Consider the following 16,823-nt stretch of genomic DNA (forward strand, 5'->3'; position numbering starts at 1 on the left):
ATGTACCCCACTATTATAGAGACATTGTTCAAGTTAGATGTGAGATCTCATTTTGACACGAGAGGAAGCGTTCATTTTAAGAACTCGGGTCAAATGCTGTAAAAGAGTGACTGGACTAAGATATGTATAGTGAATTGATTTACTGAGACATACGCATACTACGCGTTTTAGGTGACCAAAATGGAAAATAAGATAATCTCCCTTCTTCCTCATTGTGTAAGTTCTATATGACTTTATATAAGTCCATCTTGGTATCCTTATGACTATCAACTACGTTTCTGAGATCTCAAACTGGTGTCTGCTACTTTAGCATATTATCTATGATCTTGATAAGATTCAATCTATGAAACATGCTTAGGAAAGCGACTATTCTGGATTGATGGGCATGAGTGTGATGGGAAGATTTAATTTTTCTTTTATATGATTCACTGGTCGACCAATTGTATAATATCTTTAGGATATTACAATTGTGAATACATAAAGAGATTGTGCAATTTTAGCATGCCGAGGGGATTTAAGAAGTTGTATGCTTGAGTGTTAAAATAAATCAAATCTAGGATACAATGAACATATTTTGAAATTCTCTTGCATACGATTGCAATTAAGACATCTCTTACCTAAATTAGCAATTGAGATATGTTTTTGGCTCACTGAATGAGTATTTGGATATGTTCATGATCACACGATGTATTTGCCTATATGATTGAAGATATGTGGCTGTTCATTATTTCTTTGTTCATTGCTCTACTGCTTTAACGTCATCCCATCATGTGCGAGTGGGAGATGTTAGATGGGTGGATTGCCCATGATGGGCCAACCCGACCCAACCTGCACATGGTAAGCAGTTACCATATGCGGTTATGGGGAGTTACCTATGTTAGTTTCCAAGATATATAAAAACTCCTTTTAAAAAAGTTGAGAAGAAAGTTTAAGAACTTTGAGCAACTCATCAAAAAGAAGGCATTTATACTGTGATTAGAGAGAGATTTCTACTCGTGATTTCTTTCTGACCATTGACGTAATCCAACCCTTGATTACTCCACTGCTTAATTCAAGAAGAAAGGTATTTCTAGAATCCTTAATTATTTTTCCAACAATTGATATTTCAATTGATATTTCTAGAACCCTTCTACATCATTTTTATCTTTTTTCTAAATAGAAACAACATATACAAGTGACATTTCTTTTTTCTTATGTTCACAATTGATTTAGATATCATATTCTCAGTTGTATTTCATGAATCTTAGCAAATATTAAAAACAAAACCAAAGTAATTAAAATTATTTGGCTGCAGGATAGCTTAGAAGACAATAATTTATGTTCCATACATTGCCTCCATTGCAATTTGCAAATTAGATGATCTTCCAAGTTCATATTTATGAGTACAAATTAGATTTAGAATGAAAAATTTTTTTAACACTGATATTATAATCATATTATAATTTATATTATATAGGACTATCATTGACAAATTAAACTATTACTAAAACTAATTATTAATTTATATTAAATTTTATGAAGTACTGTCTAAATTTTTACTCTCTTTAATATTAAAACTTCCACTCAATTGTTTAATAATTAAGAAAGAACTAAAAAACGTTATAATATTTTTATAGGAGTTCGAACAACTGCTCCCACATGTGTAAGAGCAGCTACCACTCTCGGCCTATAGAACGAAATATGTTCTAGAACTACTAGTTCATAGAGAGAACGGGAAGGGCTCTACACAACATTAGAAATTAAAGGTTTCAACTTCAAATTCAAGGATAAAAATAAGCCCAAGAAGCCCAAGGCCAGCGCTCATTCCCAAGAACTCATAACTGAACAAAATTTCAACATGAAGAAGAAAAGGCTGCCGGAATTTGGGACCCAAGTTAAAAGCATCAAAGGGACAACACATACCCAACTACACATGCTATCTGAAATGTACAAGGCCAATATCATTATAACTTTATCAGCCATCCAAACACTCTGATTAATACGGTATATTTTATTTGGCTGTTTTGCTTCAATGCAAAATGGAGCAAAGACTAAATGTCCTTTTCTAATGTATTATCTAAAAATTACAACCAACAAGCGTAGATCAACTGGTAAACGGCTATTTTAGCTTAACCAAGATTCTCAGTTCGAGACTTGAGAATGCAACTGTGTTAAATACTTGTTAGGAAAATTTTACCGCCTTAATGGTTCTACTCGGTTCAAATCTAAATTAGTCGAGGTCCAATGTGATCTTCGAATACCGAATGGTTTAATATACCAAAAACAAATTGCAATTATTACTATAAACATGCATGAATTCAAGAATGGCCAACTCTAATCATTCGTCTGCTTTCCATTGAGCACTGAATCCTTTCTCTGGCAAGCCTTAGAGCATCAAGAGCATCTCTAACACTTCCACTAGTTATCTTCTTCACCTGAATGCTCTCAGATTTCTCTGCTTGGACTGGATTACTCACTGGTACCAATGCTAATGAATTATCCACATTTTCTTGATCACTTTCACTTTCATTCTGATCACCTTCCGTTTCAGCTTTCATGCTAGCATAAGCCATTAAGAATGAAATGAAACATGTTTAAACTCTAGCATTAAGGACACAATTATTTATAATCATGGAGTGAAGGAGCAACCGGAATTTGGGTACCTATGATTATCGTCAGGCTTTGAATCTTCACAACATGGGCTTGAATGCTCACTGGAATTTGCAGTGTCTAAACAACTTGAGCTCTCTTGAAAAGAAGCACTTTCATGGCTTTGATTAGAGGAAATGGTGTCTGATAAATTGTTGTCAAGATTTTGTGACACTTGTGGGGTTGTGATCTGTGGCTTGGATTCAGATTCTTCTGAATCTTTGGGGCCAGAAGTGCTTGTGGATGATTTACAAGAATGAGCACAAAAGTCTGATGATGAACTTGATTGCTCTGATTGATCCAAAGGAATCAATATGTTCAGGGATTCGAGCTTCTTCTTTAAAAATCTGAGCTTCTTTTCAGCTTTATTCCTCAACTTGGTCTCTTCTTTGAGATTATTCTCCAATTCTATCAACTGAAAACCCATAAAAAAAAGATTGTGAATACAAAGACATCAAATCCACCCCAAAAAAAAAAAAAAAATTAAAATGCAACAAGCATATATGTTCTGCATACCTTGTTGCCCATTTGTTCTGCATCTTCATTTGCAATCTTTGAAGCTTGTCTTTCAGCAAGCAATCTTCCTCTCAGACACTCTATTGTCCTCAAATCTTCTTTTACATCAACCTTTCTTTCACTGGAAAAAAAAAAAAAATACCCCACCTCAGAATGAATATTAAACACAAAAGTACACAAAATGCTCATTAACTCACCTCCATTTCCCATCATCCATCTCGCCGGTAGCTATCATTCTCTTGTACTTTGGGCTGTGACTGAAGCAATACCAATCTTGACCAGAACTTCACTGATTTTGTAAAAGAAGAGGAGGGTGAGTAAACCAGGAGAATGTTAAATGTGGTTTCTTTTAGCTCTGCTGCTACAGATCTACTGCTGTCAAAATTGGAAACCCAAGGCCGCAGCTTGGGCTCTTTTTTATGCTTATATATCCATAGCCAAGGGCATTATTGCTTTACTGCTAGTCACACACTGTGTTTGGTGCAAAACTGTCCATTTTTTAATTTCACTTTCCACAGTATAAAGTTTTTTAACTGTCCCATTTATTGTTCACTAGCTGTCTGCCTGTCTCTCATTCCACATGTTACATTTTTATGTGACTTTACACACTCTTTTGAACATTGGTCTCATGGAGCATCATCTTTAAAAATTTAGGGTTTATTTATTTCCCTCTCTCATAACCGCACGTTACATTCTTATTGGTCATTTTTTGAAGATGAATATGTGATTAAGAGAATCTGTCACTGAATTGTGAACTCCTTGGTATTTAAATGGCCAGTCACAAATCAAAAAGGCATCTGATCCTTGAGTCCTGATAATCAGGGACCCATTTGTTAAAATAGAAAAAATTATATTATTATTTGCAAGAATGTAGAACATCAAGGACTCAGATTTATTATCCCTATTCTAAATAGATTTATCATTTAAGATTTATCCCTTTTTTGAATTTCAAAAGAAGTTATTGACCAATTCCAAGATCTATCTTTGATTTTTTTTTTTTAACGAATTTTCAAATGAAGTAAATTCAACGTTTTTATCAAAATTTGAAATTTCTCACCTAATCTTATGTGCTCCAAGACTTTGAACTTACTGTAATTTTTAAATTTATATCTATATTGTCATTTTTAAAAAAATTAATAAATTGCATTTAAAAGATTAAAAAAATGATCAATAAAAATACAAGGTCATATGAAGCTCAAATGTAACACTTAAAACAGTGTCTAAAACTCAAGCTTTAGCTAAGATGAAATCATTTACTGTAGGTTACCCAATCCATATTTGCAAGGAAACATGGTAATAAAAGTTCACAAAATTACAATTTCAAAAGCCATAGATATGTTAAAAATGAAACCGCCCACAAGGACCATTGCCATAATCGTATGTCTTGTATTCTCTGTAGAAGCATTTATTGATATTGAAACTTTGGTGTGAGGAAGTAGATAAAGAGGTGAGGCCGTGTGGGTAAAATAAATTGGTTCAAATTTTGAAAACCTTCACGGGGTGGAATAAACTGATGCAGCCCTCACGTGATGCCTCTGAAATATCTTATTCCCACACCTTTTATTCAATTTTTTTCCATCACATATGCTTGCCATTTTTGTTTTACATTGAACTTGTCCTCTTCTATCTTATCATAAATTTTAAATTTTTCTTCACCACAACACAAATATTATACACAAAAATATTATTTCAGTGTACTCACATTTATAATTTTTTAGAGTAGGAAATTCAGTTAGTGATTTTCTAGTAATATTAGATTATAATGTTGTAGTTATATTTGGTGGAATAGTGCACTTATTCATATTTTTAAGATATTATATAAAAAAAAAGTAAAGATATTATATAAAAATATTCATCGGTGAATTTATTAGATCATTTGTATTGGGAGATCAAGAGTTTGAATAAGATCGTATTTGTTTTTATTGGCGTTTGTCGTTTTTTCTATTTTACTTTTCTAGCATGGTTCTTTTAAGGGATAAGGCTCATTATATTCCTCTCTAATTAGGTGTCTTTTTTATTTAATTAATAAAGTTTTTCTCGCTCCATCGAGATTCCCCAAAAAGAAAAAAAAATTAAGATCCCATTTATGGTTAATAGTTTATTATGCAAGTAATATTAATTATATTAATTTTATGAATACTTGCACATTTTAAAATATAAAACCTCGTCTTATTATAATTTAATATTGTAATATAACTAAACAACACCTATATAACATCAAATTAATATGTTTTATAACCAATTTTACCTAAGGTGTCATTTTGTCTTTGATGTTTATGATTTTTTTTTCATTCTTTATTAAATTAGCATCAATTCTTCAAGCAAAGTTGTGAAGAATTGTCTAACATCATCTAGCTAGGGGGCGTCGTAATAAAGTTCACCGTACTCATCTTGAAATGAGTATGCCTTGGTGTGAAGTGGAAATTCATTCTTTTTGTTGTGTCCTCCGCACGTATATATATTTATGAAACACCAAACCATTATTACTATTTGAGTGTATAGAAATTAGAAATTAGCTTGCACTTCACTCAAAGCAAATTGAATTAAACAATTTGATTAAATTTTAGTGTAGCTACGAGACACATATCTACATAGCTTTCACATTGAATGATTTGGACGCATGAACTTTAAGCAAACTCATTATCATTTAACTGGACCACTTTTTATCTTTTCTTAACAAAGAGCTTCACTCTATGGGTCCGTGTTTTTGTAATTTTCAATATGGGTGAAACTTTGAAGACACTACTAAATAGAAAAGAAGAATCATGGAGGCAAAAGTGTACAATTACAATAAGAACAAAATCATGGAGGCTTTCAAATTTTCTTTATGCTGAGTCTCAATAACTAGAAAGTTCTTCATGGGCTTCATAAATAGATTGGCTCCTTCTATCGATGATCTAGATAATCAATAAGACTCGATCGATTTGTATTTGATTATATATACATTTTGTACAATTAATCATAACGTTTGTACTACTTGAATTATCAAGCTCTGATACCAATTGTTGCAATTTGTGAGACCAAACCAATATCAGTCAACACCAGTTGCAGCCCAAGACCTCTCTCGATTACAGACCAAACAAGATGCTCACAAGATTCTATTAAGGCTAAGTTTAATCAATTAGAAACACATATGAAAAACTGTATTGAGTTCACAAAGAATCAAGAACAAAAACAATGTAACGTGGTTCAGCTGTTTGTACCAGCTTACATCCACGGAGAAACAATATGGTCAGCTTTATTGATTTGTAAGGAATTTCAATGAGACTTTACAGAATATCATTCAGAGAACAAGAAGCTGATCTTTGCAACTCGAACTTCTCTTAGCCCTCTTGAAAGATTCTCTATTTTTTCCACCCTGAAAACCAGCTGTGTTAACAGCTTTTAACTGATTTCCAGAAGCCCAGAAGCTCACGCCTTTCTCACGTGAAACTAACGACCTTTAACGACTTAGTTTTAACACGTGATGAGCTTGTGACTTTCTAAAGCTAAAACGACAACTCACCGTGTCGTTTTACTTGTACAAGTTTATTCCTCGAAACGCAACACTCCCTTGTCGTTTTGATCTCCTTCTGATTTGCTTCACCAGCTAACTCAACAATTCTCCACCTTGAACAAATCGCGTATGAGAAAGCTTTTAGTGAAAGATGGTGTATGAATATCTAAAACCTTGTGCTAGCTATTTAACTTACACTTTTATTTTGTGTATTAGACATATGATTAAGTTATTGTAACTCTTAATCCTCTGATAAGATGGGAACATATATGCGAACATAGAATGTCCACTTTTATGTATATTTTGAATAAATGGGAGTAAAAAAACTTCATAAAATTTTGTCACATTTTTTGTTTAAAAATAATAAATAATAAACGTAATTATAGTAAACAATAGATAAATTTTCTCTTTAAAAAAAATCATTTTATGGAATAAATGTACGGACGATAATGATTACATTTTGAATATTTCACCATGACTATTTTTAACATAAATTCTGGTTATAGATGGACTATAGAATGTTACTCGGAGGGACAATGTGAGAACATCATTAGTGTTGTAGAGCATTTGAGCACCATATATCTCAATTTTCACTCATTGATTGACTCATCATGTGTTTATTAAAAATGTAAAAAATAAATATAAACTGATGTGATGTTATATCATTTTCACATGTGTTGTAAATATAATTTCTTTAAAAGAAATGAAATAATGCAACTAAGATACAACATAGGGACGTCAGTTATTGTAAAAAAAAAAAACTTTTTTTCGCTTTTCCATCTCTTGCTGTCCTCTTCCGTCTTCCCCATTCAGTATCTCAAAATTCAAATTTTTCAAAATTTCATTAAGTAACCGAGGCCCAAAATGCACCAATGGACGACGACGCAATTGCAACTTGCGACCAACGTAGGCCCGATGATTTCCCTGCAACGTAGGCCCGATACATTAACTACCAGAATATTTCTTAGAAAGCCCGGTTTTCCCAACCATTCACTGTAGATAACATTTTGCATTGGCACCCTCGAAATACCTCTTAAACCCCTTTGAGCACTTTATAACTTTAACCTTTATTAAAATTTCATAAAAGGACAATTTCTCATCAAATTCCACTTAAAAATAGGGGCGGCGAAATGAATTAATGAATTGAATTTAAATTTAATTGAGTCAAAACTCTTATAACTCATATTCAATGTGTTTGTTAAACAAATTGAAATCTCAGTATTCAAATTCAATTTGTTTATTAAACGAATATTCATTTTGACTCGTTCAATTTTTTTTAGATGAATTAATAAATGAATAGAATCGTATCTAGATTTGTTTACTATTCTTTTATCCTATAACGAATCAAATTACTATATATTTTATCTTATTATCATTTATAATTACTCTATTAGCTTTCAAATTTTTTTGTGCATATTTAAAGATAAATAAGTAATTTAATTAAATGAATAATAAACAAATTTAAAATGAATGCGTCATATTCGATTTGTTCATGACCCATTTATTGGATGAATATTAAATGAATAAACGAATCAATGTCCCCATTTACTAAATGAATATTAAATTAATAAAAAAAAATCAATGTCCTCAAACCTAAATTTGATTTGTTTAATTAGCAAACCAAACTAAATTCACACATTTATTGAAAGAATCAACTTTTTCAAATTCAAACCCATCTAATTAGTTTCGGATCATATTGAATAATCAAATTCTGATCGAGACTGTCACCCTATCTAAAAATAAAAAAGAAAATTCAATTCCAGAAAAATCCCAACAACCCATGATGGTGGTGCTATTTAAAATCAAAATGGAGACCCAACAATTAAAAACTTAAATAGGCCCAATTACAAAAAAAGTGTCCCAACAGAGTGTAGATATTTTGAGTAAGGATGGATTTCTTCTATGCTACATAGTAATGCATAATAACTTGAACTTTGTTACAATCGAAAAAAATTATTAAGATATATGGTTTGACAGTATAATAATATTATATTATTAAATCATATGATTTAATAATTTTTTTGAACTGATCTTAAATTAGATCAGTACTTTATTTTGGCATCTCTGGTAAGCTTGATGGTTGATGAATTGTAATAACATGTTCTATTTCAGACCTTAGGAAGTAGACCACGATAGTGCTTTTTAAGGTTTCACACTCTAGAATGTTGCAATAGAAGCTAGTTCTTGAACTGATTCTACAATCGACGAAACAAAAACGTTGAAAGTATATTGTTAAAAGAAATAAAGGTTTTTAAATAATGAATTTATTAAATAATTCCGAATAGTACAAACTAGGAATTTATGCCCTTTTATATAATAACCCTAAATATTGCGAATCTACCAAAATATGTAAATCTAAAATATTATTTTATAATAAAATTTTCCTAATAAAAGAAAAGAAAAATAAATGGCACTCAAATCCGAGTTCTTAAAAAAAAGATAAAAATTCTAGAAGAATCGGAAAAAATAAGAAAGAATCTGAACTGAAAACAACCAAGAAAGAGGTGGAATTTTCGGTTGTATCTCAAATTCTAAAAGAATCAGGAAAAATAGGAAAAAACTGAACTGAAAAACAACCAACATAAGTTGTTCTGATTAGATTCGTCTCATTGGAAGATTTGAAACAATATATTATACACTGAAAACGTACACATGTATCTCAAGTTACGACCTCCAAAAGATATATCACTCGTAATACACAACCATCCTACATCAACATTTTTTTTAGTGTAAGCAACAACATCAACTAGTACAAAAACCATTACAATTGCTGGCATCACCTCTAAAATTTCAGTTTCCTTGTGCAAACTAGTACTGATCATGAGCAACAATTTTAGATTTTTGGCAGCAGTTTTGGATTTTAGAGCAAGGTTTTGTCATTGTTTTGATTGGAAATGCCAATTCTTTCAATGCTATCACAGCTCAAGCATTACACATGAGAGTTTATTGCTTAAAGTATACATTTATGTGTGTGTGTGTGTGTGTATATAGAAGAAGAAACAAAATAGTGAAGAACATGGTTCTCATAAGTTCCATTAGCGTTAATTTTGCCCTTAATGGATGTGTGAAAAGAATTTTATAATATTTTTAAATAAGTGAGACTATTTAAATGCATGAAAATAAATTTCAAACCCACTTATGAATAAATAATTTTGTTATTAAAATGATAACTTGTAAAATTACTAAAAAAAAGGAAATAATTAATTACTTAAATTTAACTCACGCTTTACACCCACGAAAAAAAAAAAAAACTCAACCTCTCTTCTTGTATTAACTTGACTTTTATCTCTGAACTGTTATATAATTAAATAGAAAACTTTGTATTATTGCATTTGTAATTCATGAGCAGATTGAGTAGCAGTATTTTTTCAACAGACTTCATTTGCCTCCGCATCTTGCGTAGAAAAGATCATTACTTTTTATCCGACGGTGCACTTTCAATTGAAATATATAGCAGAAGAATGAGTTCTAAAATTAAATTAACTTTCAATTCGTTAAAGATGTCAAGGATATGGCCTTCTAAAACTGAATCTAGAATATAAATTATATATAAAAAAAAGCACAGAGAGTAAGAAAAATATAAGATAAATAATAGTGGGTTTAATTAATAAATAAGGTTGAAATAATTAAAGTACATATAGGCTTAGTTTTGGGATATGGATGGATTAATTGAACAAAATTTTAATGACGAGTATATTAAGTAAATGGGTGTTAAGAATAATTTGATGGATTCAAACAGTCTCCATTATTTTAAAATATTTTGATGAGGTAAATAAAGAAAAGGGGTTATAAGAGGTATTTAGAGGGGTGCAAATAGTTCAACTCTATTTTTTTTTTTAACTCATAAAGATTTGTTTATTAAATAAGTAAAGTAAAAATGAAACTCGGATTTTTTTTTTTTATTACATGAGATTATTGCTCAAATTAAAACTCATATTATATGAGATTATAACTTATATTTACAAATCAAACTTACATCACTCTCACTAATATTCGAGAGATGTCTACTCTACTCACACTTAAGTAAGAGAAAAGAGTACTTTCACTCAATTTTACATTATAAATAAAAGAGGAGAAATATCCCCATTTTACGTTTGTGAGGGTTCGAACTACTACCTAACCACTCGGCCAAGAATCTCGGATCTTTAAACATTACTCAAAGCACACGTATTCTCCCTAATTTCATAAATAGACATGTAGACTCATATTTGACTTCTATACCCTTTTGACAAACTCAAACAATTGAATTTAAAATTTTATGATAAATACTAATATAATATTAGAATCAATGACAAAGGCATGTTAAAAAATTAATGAGGTGTGTAAAGGAATTCATTTGACCGAAAGTAAGTTTTATCATGGGCCTTTAGCATTGGGCTTTACAAAGGTGAAGCCTATCTTGGCAATGCGATTCAGTCTATTTTTTGTGGGCTTCACAAAAGTACAAGCAAGCTTCACTCTCGGCACTCAGTTGCCAGACCTATATAGGCCATGGTCATATTTCCCTGGTGGTATTTGTTTTAACCTTTCTTGGTGGTATTTGTTTTAACCTGAGACAAAAATTATATAATGAACTATTAATTCAATAGACACTAAATGTATAATTGTTTTTGAAGAGTACATATATATCTATATAGAATAGTGCCAGGGAGCGAGAGGAACGAGAGAATAACGAGAGAAACGGCAGCAGTTGCTGCCGTTTCACCTCTCATTCCTCTTGCTCATTAAAATAATAAAAAAATAAAAAAAATTGAATAAAGAAATGGCGCGTACATAGTGAAATTCAAGCCTTATCTCCTCACGCAAGCTTTCCTCTTCCACTTTCCTCTCTCCTCACACAAATCACCATTATCGTTCACAGCAGCAACTGCTCACGGCTTTATCTACTCCCAACCAACCTTTCCTCTTCCACTCTCCTCTCTCCTCACGCAAATCACCATCATTGTTTACGGCAACAACTGCTCACAGCGACGCACCATCATCGTTCACGGCAAAACACTCCTCACGGCAAAGCACGCTTCCTCATCCACTCGTCTCTCCTCACAAAAAATTACCATCATCGTTCACGGAAAAGCAGACTATTTCCCCCTCTCTCTCTGCTCTCTCGGCAACATTAAGTAAGCAAAATGGTGCTTTTTTTCAACTTGTTAGTGGAAGCTAAAGTTTCGTATTCAGAAATTTAAGCTATTCCTTACTTTTCTGGATGTTAAAAGATCAGCTCCAATTGTTGATAGAGGGCTACAGTTGGCTGTGGAAGATGGGGTTAGAGAGTTATATTTTGAGAATATAACAAATGAAAACAGAGTGTACACGTTGCCTCAGGCAATCTTTTCTGCTAATTCTGTGACGAATTTAAGGCTAGTTTGGTGTAGGTTGGAGCAGCCCTTTAATTCTATAATGTTGTGTTCCCTCAAAAAGCTAACTCTAGAGTGAGTCTGTTTAGATGAACATATGGTTCAAAAGCTTGCTACTGAATTTCTGTATATTTGAGGTGGCTAGGTCTCCTCATCTGGAAAAATTAGATTTATTTTCTGTATATTTTGCTGACAATGAGTTTAATCACCTTATCTCAAAATTTCCTCCGCTTGAGGATTTGTTTGTGACGCTCTGTTGTTTGCCCGAAAAGACAAAGATCTCGAGTAATCAACTTAAGAACTTACTATTTCGTAGCTGCAAATATTTGAAGGCAATTGATATTGATACTCCTAATTTATGTTTGTTTACTTACGAGTTTAATCCAATTCCCATTATATCAATAAATGTTCCTTGTCCATGGAAAGTCAGCTTTGTGTGTAAAGGTGTTCTCAACACTCATTGGTACCTCAAACTAAAGAAATTTCTTGAAGTATCCAAGCAAATTGAAAGTTTAAATATATCTTTGTATTCGAGCAAGGTATGCTACAAAATTCATATTATAGATTTTTAACATTTCACTTTATGTTGTCATTATTGTTTATGGTTACTAATTTTCTTTTTCTCTCCCTGTCTTTGTCCATTGCCATTTATCAAGGTCTTATATAATTTAGACGGACTCAGTGAATGTTCCCCTTCACTTCCTTTACAAGTTGAGAGTTTGGAGTTGCATACAAATGTGCCATTATCAGATTATGAACCTTTATTAGATTGTGTTTTCTGAATTTGTCATCCTAGGACTTTGCGAGTGAATGTGATGTTTGAGGAAGATCACAAATTCATTGCGGTATATTAAGATTACTAATTAGTAATAAAGCAGATAAATTTTCTCCGTTGGAGAAGTAACACACATAAGCTTAATGATTAACAATATAATTGCGTTACTAAGACTAGGAGAAGAAAATTCACTTTAAAATTTGAGTTAATCTTCTTATTTTTCTTTTACTAAGCATGTAATCTAAACCAAAATTCACAGCAATTCTACCCAACTTTTCCAATTCTGCATAAAAACCACCCAACGAGACCCAAAAAAAAAAAAAAAACTCAAATCCAACACACCCACCAAAAACCAGATCTTTCACAAAAATGTCAAAATAAAAATTCGGACATCAATCAATTATTTTTCAATTAGTTTCGAACCTGCAAAAGAAAAGTAAAAAAAAAAATTAAATTCTAGAAGTGATTTGCGTGAGGAGTGTTTTGCCATGAACGATGATGGTGATTTGCATGAGGAGAGTGGAAGAAGAAAGGCAGGCTGGAGATAAGCCGTGAGCAGTTGCTAAGTTGAGAAGATGAGGAAAGGTTGGCTGGAGATAAAGCCGTGAGCGGTTGCTGCAGTGAACGATGATGGTGATTTGTGTGAGGAGAGAGGAAAGCGGAAGAGGAAAGCGGAAAAGGAAAGCCTGCGTGAGGAGATAAGGCTTGGATTTCAATCTGCGCGCGTCATTTCTTTATTCAATTTTTTTATTATTTTATTGTTTTAACAGGCCAGAGGAATGAGAAGTGAAACGGCGGCAACTGCTGCCGTTTCTCTCGTGATTCTCTCGTTCCTCTCGCTCCCTAGCATTTTCCATATATATATATAATTCATCATGTTAATAATTATAAACATTAATTTGATTCATTATTAATTGTGTCATTCATTTAATATATTTTTAACATACATTTCTTAAGTAATTACCCCTCTGGCGTGTTCTTGATAAATTTTTTAAAATATTTGTATTTCTACATGCACAAATCTCAAATAACATTTGGTCAAAATATTGCTAAATAACTTTTAAAATATGAAAATAGAACATGTAATACTTTATTTATAAAACTATGATTAATTGAATGGTTAATTATGAAGAAAGTGAATTCATATTAAGGTTCTGTTTGGAATTGAGGTGCTGTAACTTTTAAGCTACAACTGCTGTAGAAAAAAAATATGAAAAAAATTAATAATATGTAGTAAATATAAATTTTAAATAATAATTTTGAAAAAAATATTAAAGATATAATAGATTTTCTAAGATATAATAGAATTTTTTATTATATAAGTGAAAAATCATATCAACATATCTTCCTAATTATCGCAGATAGTATTTACGAAACACTTTAGTGCTGTAATTTTTAAGTTACAATTGTCTATCCTCAATTCCAAACCCACCCAAGAACTTTAAATCCAAATCCGACACAATTAGAAATATACAACTTTTTTTTGGAAAAATCACTGTGTATTATTATAATCTGCATAAAAGTATTTAATAAAAAGTTAATCTAATAAGAAGAGTAACATATAAAATTGTTTGCATTGCGGATTGTCTAGACATACTCCTGCTCTCTCTCTCTATATATATATATTGAGGACATTCTCATTTTTATAAAATAAAGATATCGCTAACAAATACAAAGATACAATTTTCAATGTAGAGAATGTGTGTGTCTACTAGATGAATCTTTCGCTTTACATTTCTATTTCTAATGTTCTATGTTACTATGTATATACATTTGAGCAAATCTTGGTGATCTTAATCCTTAAAATAAGTAGTTAATAATGATCATGCACAATAAGTGATCATTCAATCTAGTACTTACAGCCAGTTAATTTATTAGTTTTAGTATTAAAAGTTCAATCTATGGCACAACGAGTAATGCTATATTAAATATAGCAAGAAGACTGCATTAACAATTTCAAAAAAATTACAACAAGAAGACTGCATTTACAAGCCAGTAATAAATAATTTGATCTTGAATAAAATTTCATTACAATTGTGCCAACCCACTAATATATAATTTCTTAGTATAATAACATTTAATTCTAAAAGCATTATAGTGTGTAGTCTATAGAGATATAGATACACATGTTCATCCCGTTCATCCCCCCATTTATGTAGTAACCAACAAAAATACAAGACTTGCCTCTAAACTCCAACCTTAACCACAGGTGTCTTCTTCAACAAAAACAAGTGATGATCCTTTGCATCCCATATGATCTCAATTCTCAACCATTCCCAGTTTCCCATCACAATCCTCTGCCACGTGCTACATGCAATGCAAATTAATCACATGCTATGATTGCATTATTATCATTCTCCATCAAAACTGCCGCCGCCGCTCGTTTTAACGAGAGCGTCCCACAGCCGTTCGATCTCTCCAAAAACATCATCAGTAGGGAGCCGGAACCTGCAACAAGGACACGTGTTCCTCTTCTTGAGCCAAGGCAAAATACACAGCCAATGAAACAAATGCTTGCATGGTAACTCACACACGTCCCTCCCCTCTCCCATTTCCTCTTTACATATAACACAACACTGATCGGCACCGGCACCGTCCACCGACGGCAGCCCCACCACGGCCGCCACCGCCGCCGCAACATCTCTCCCTTCCTTCTCCCCACCACGAACACCACCTCCTCCCATTGCGTTTACAAACCTCCTACACCTCGTCACCATCTCAACGTACGGCAACAAAACCGCCCCTTCGTAAGCACCGCCGACAATGCCCGAGAGAGACAAAGCGCTTTCGCAAAAGTGCTTCCCCAAGACCGCCGGCCATTTCGCCTGCGGGGCGGCCGAAAGCGCTTCTGGGTCTTGTTGGTGGACCTCGCAGAGCAAGAGGAGAAGCAAGACGGCGTCGTGATCGCGTCTCTTGATTTGATAAGTCGATGAATGGGGAGGAGGTGCTCGTGGAAAGCACTGAGTGAGGAGTTGGAGCGAGAAGAGGAGGTGGCGAGCGATGAGCAGGGTTTTGTTCGGGAGGGAGAGGGAGTGGAGGTGGTGGAGAGTGAGGGAGAAGAGGATTGGGGAGGAGATGACGGCAGAGAGGCGCCGGCGCCAGTGGTCGGAGAGTGAGAGAATGGTGTGAGTGAGATCTTTGAGTTTATTTGGAGTGAGAGTGGAGAGTGCTGAGATGATGATAGTTTCTTCTTCCATGATATGGGATCGTGTGCTTTGTTTGCTCTTTGAGCCTGGGAGATTTGAGAATGTGGATTTTTATATGGGATTATTATTATTATTAACTAATTTGCTTATTACTGCTTATTATTGTAATGACCATGCAATTATATTATTCTATAAAACTCTTGTTTATATGCCATTGGATCGACTCTATGATATTTTATGTGTGTGAACATCATTAAATGATCAGATTTTATTAACGTTTGCTAATTTTTTTTAATAATTTTAACGGTGCCAAAATTATTAAGAGTACAATACTTCCATTGACGGTCATTTTTTGATGATATTTTGAGTTGTTAAAAAGTTCTCACAACACTAGTTCTATTTTTTCCTCTTATTATGTGGCGGTTATTTGCTTAAGAATAGGAGGAGATAAAACCACCCATTAGACTACTCCTTGGAATATGGCAGGCAATTAGTTTTATAAAATTGTAAAGAAAAATGTGGGTCTCTTGGTAACTTGGTCTTACAAACAAAGCCTATTTATTTCCATCAATTTAGGTCGTTGTTATGTTTACTACAATCCTATAAATCTGCTTTTGTTATTTGAAGTGGTGACAAATGAATTCTCAATCAGGTCAATTTCATCGAAGGAGGAGAATTATATATAAATGCTCTCTCTTTGGCATTCACTGCGTCCAACATCACAATTTTAATTCCAAAACTTGAATCCTTGAATGTTTGATAGTGCCCAGCTCATGGTTGAAATTTGAAAAATTTTCATTTGCAGTGGTACTTCATCATCTTCTTCCTTTAAAAATGTTACAAACAAAATATACAATAGTTTTATCTGATAAAAAATAAGCTAAATATAATTAGTCGAATAATTACTT

At 32.7% G+C, this 16,823-nt stretch overlaps 2 protein-coding genes across 2 annotated transcripts; both read right to left on the bottom strand.

Moving 5' to 3' along the window:
* Positions 1-1,951: 1,951 nt before the first annotated feature.
* On the bottom strand, positions 1,952-3,622 carry LOC18039483. Its single transcript, XM_006428886.2, has 4 exons — positions 3,342-3,622; positions 3,145-3,265; positions 2,643-3,043; positions 1,952-2,538 (listed from the first exon to the last, which is right to left on the bottom strand). Exons 1-4 carry the CDS (start codon positions 3,377-3,379, stop codon positions 2,298-2,300), a joined length of 801 nt encoding a protein of 266 aa, XP_006428949.1. The 5' UTR covers positions 3,380-3,622; the 3' UTR covers positions 1,952-2,297.
* Positions 3,623-14,882: 11,260 nt separating this feature from the next.
* Positions 14,883-16,025, bottom strand: LOC18038239 (E3 ubiquitin-protein ligase SGR9, amyloplastic). Its single transcript, XM_006428888.2, has one exon. The coding sequence runs from the start codon at positions 15,964-15,966 to the stop codon at positions 15,121-15,123; it is 846 nt and encodes a 281-aa protein (XP_006428951.1). The 5' UTR covers positions 15,967-16,025; the 3' UTR covers positions 14,883-15,120.
* Positions 16,026-16,823: the final 798 nt, after the last annotated feature.

Source organism: Citrus clementina, unplaced genomic scaffold (assembly GCF_000493195.1).
Source record: "Citrus clementina cultivar Clemenules unplaced genomic scaffold, Citrus_clementina_v1.0 scaffold_6, whole genome shotgun sequence".
NCBI lineage: Eukaryota > Viridiplantae > Streptophyta > Magnoliopsida > Sapindales > Rutaceae > Citrus > Citrus x clementina.

Excerpts from the sequence above, each read along its gene's own strand:
- LOC18038239 (XM_006428888.2), bottom strand. The coding sequence starts at position 15,966 with ATGGAAGAAGAAACTATCATCATCTCAGCACTCTCCACTCTCACTCCA.
- LOC18039483 (XM_006428886.2), bottom strand. The coding sequence starts at position 3,379 with ATGATAGCTACCGGCGAGATGGATGATGGGAAATGGAG. Across the intron at positions 3,044-3,144 it reads CAGAACAAATGGGCAACAAG|TTGATAGAATTGGAGAATAA; the intron begins GTATGCAGAACA and ends ATGGGTTTTCAG. Across the intron at positions 2,539-2,642 it reads AAGCCTGACGATAATCATAG|CATGAAAGCTGAAACGGAAG; the intron begins GTACCCAAATTC and ends GGCTTATGCTAG.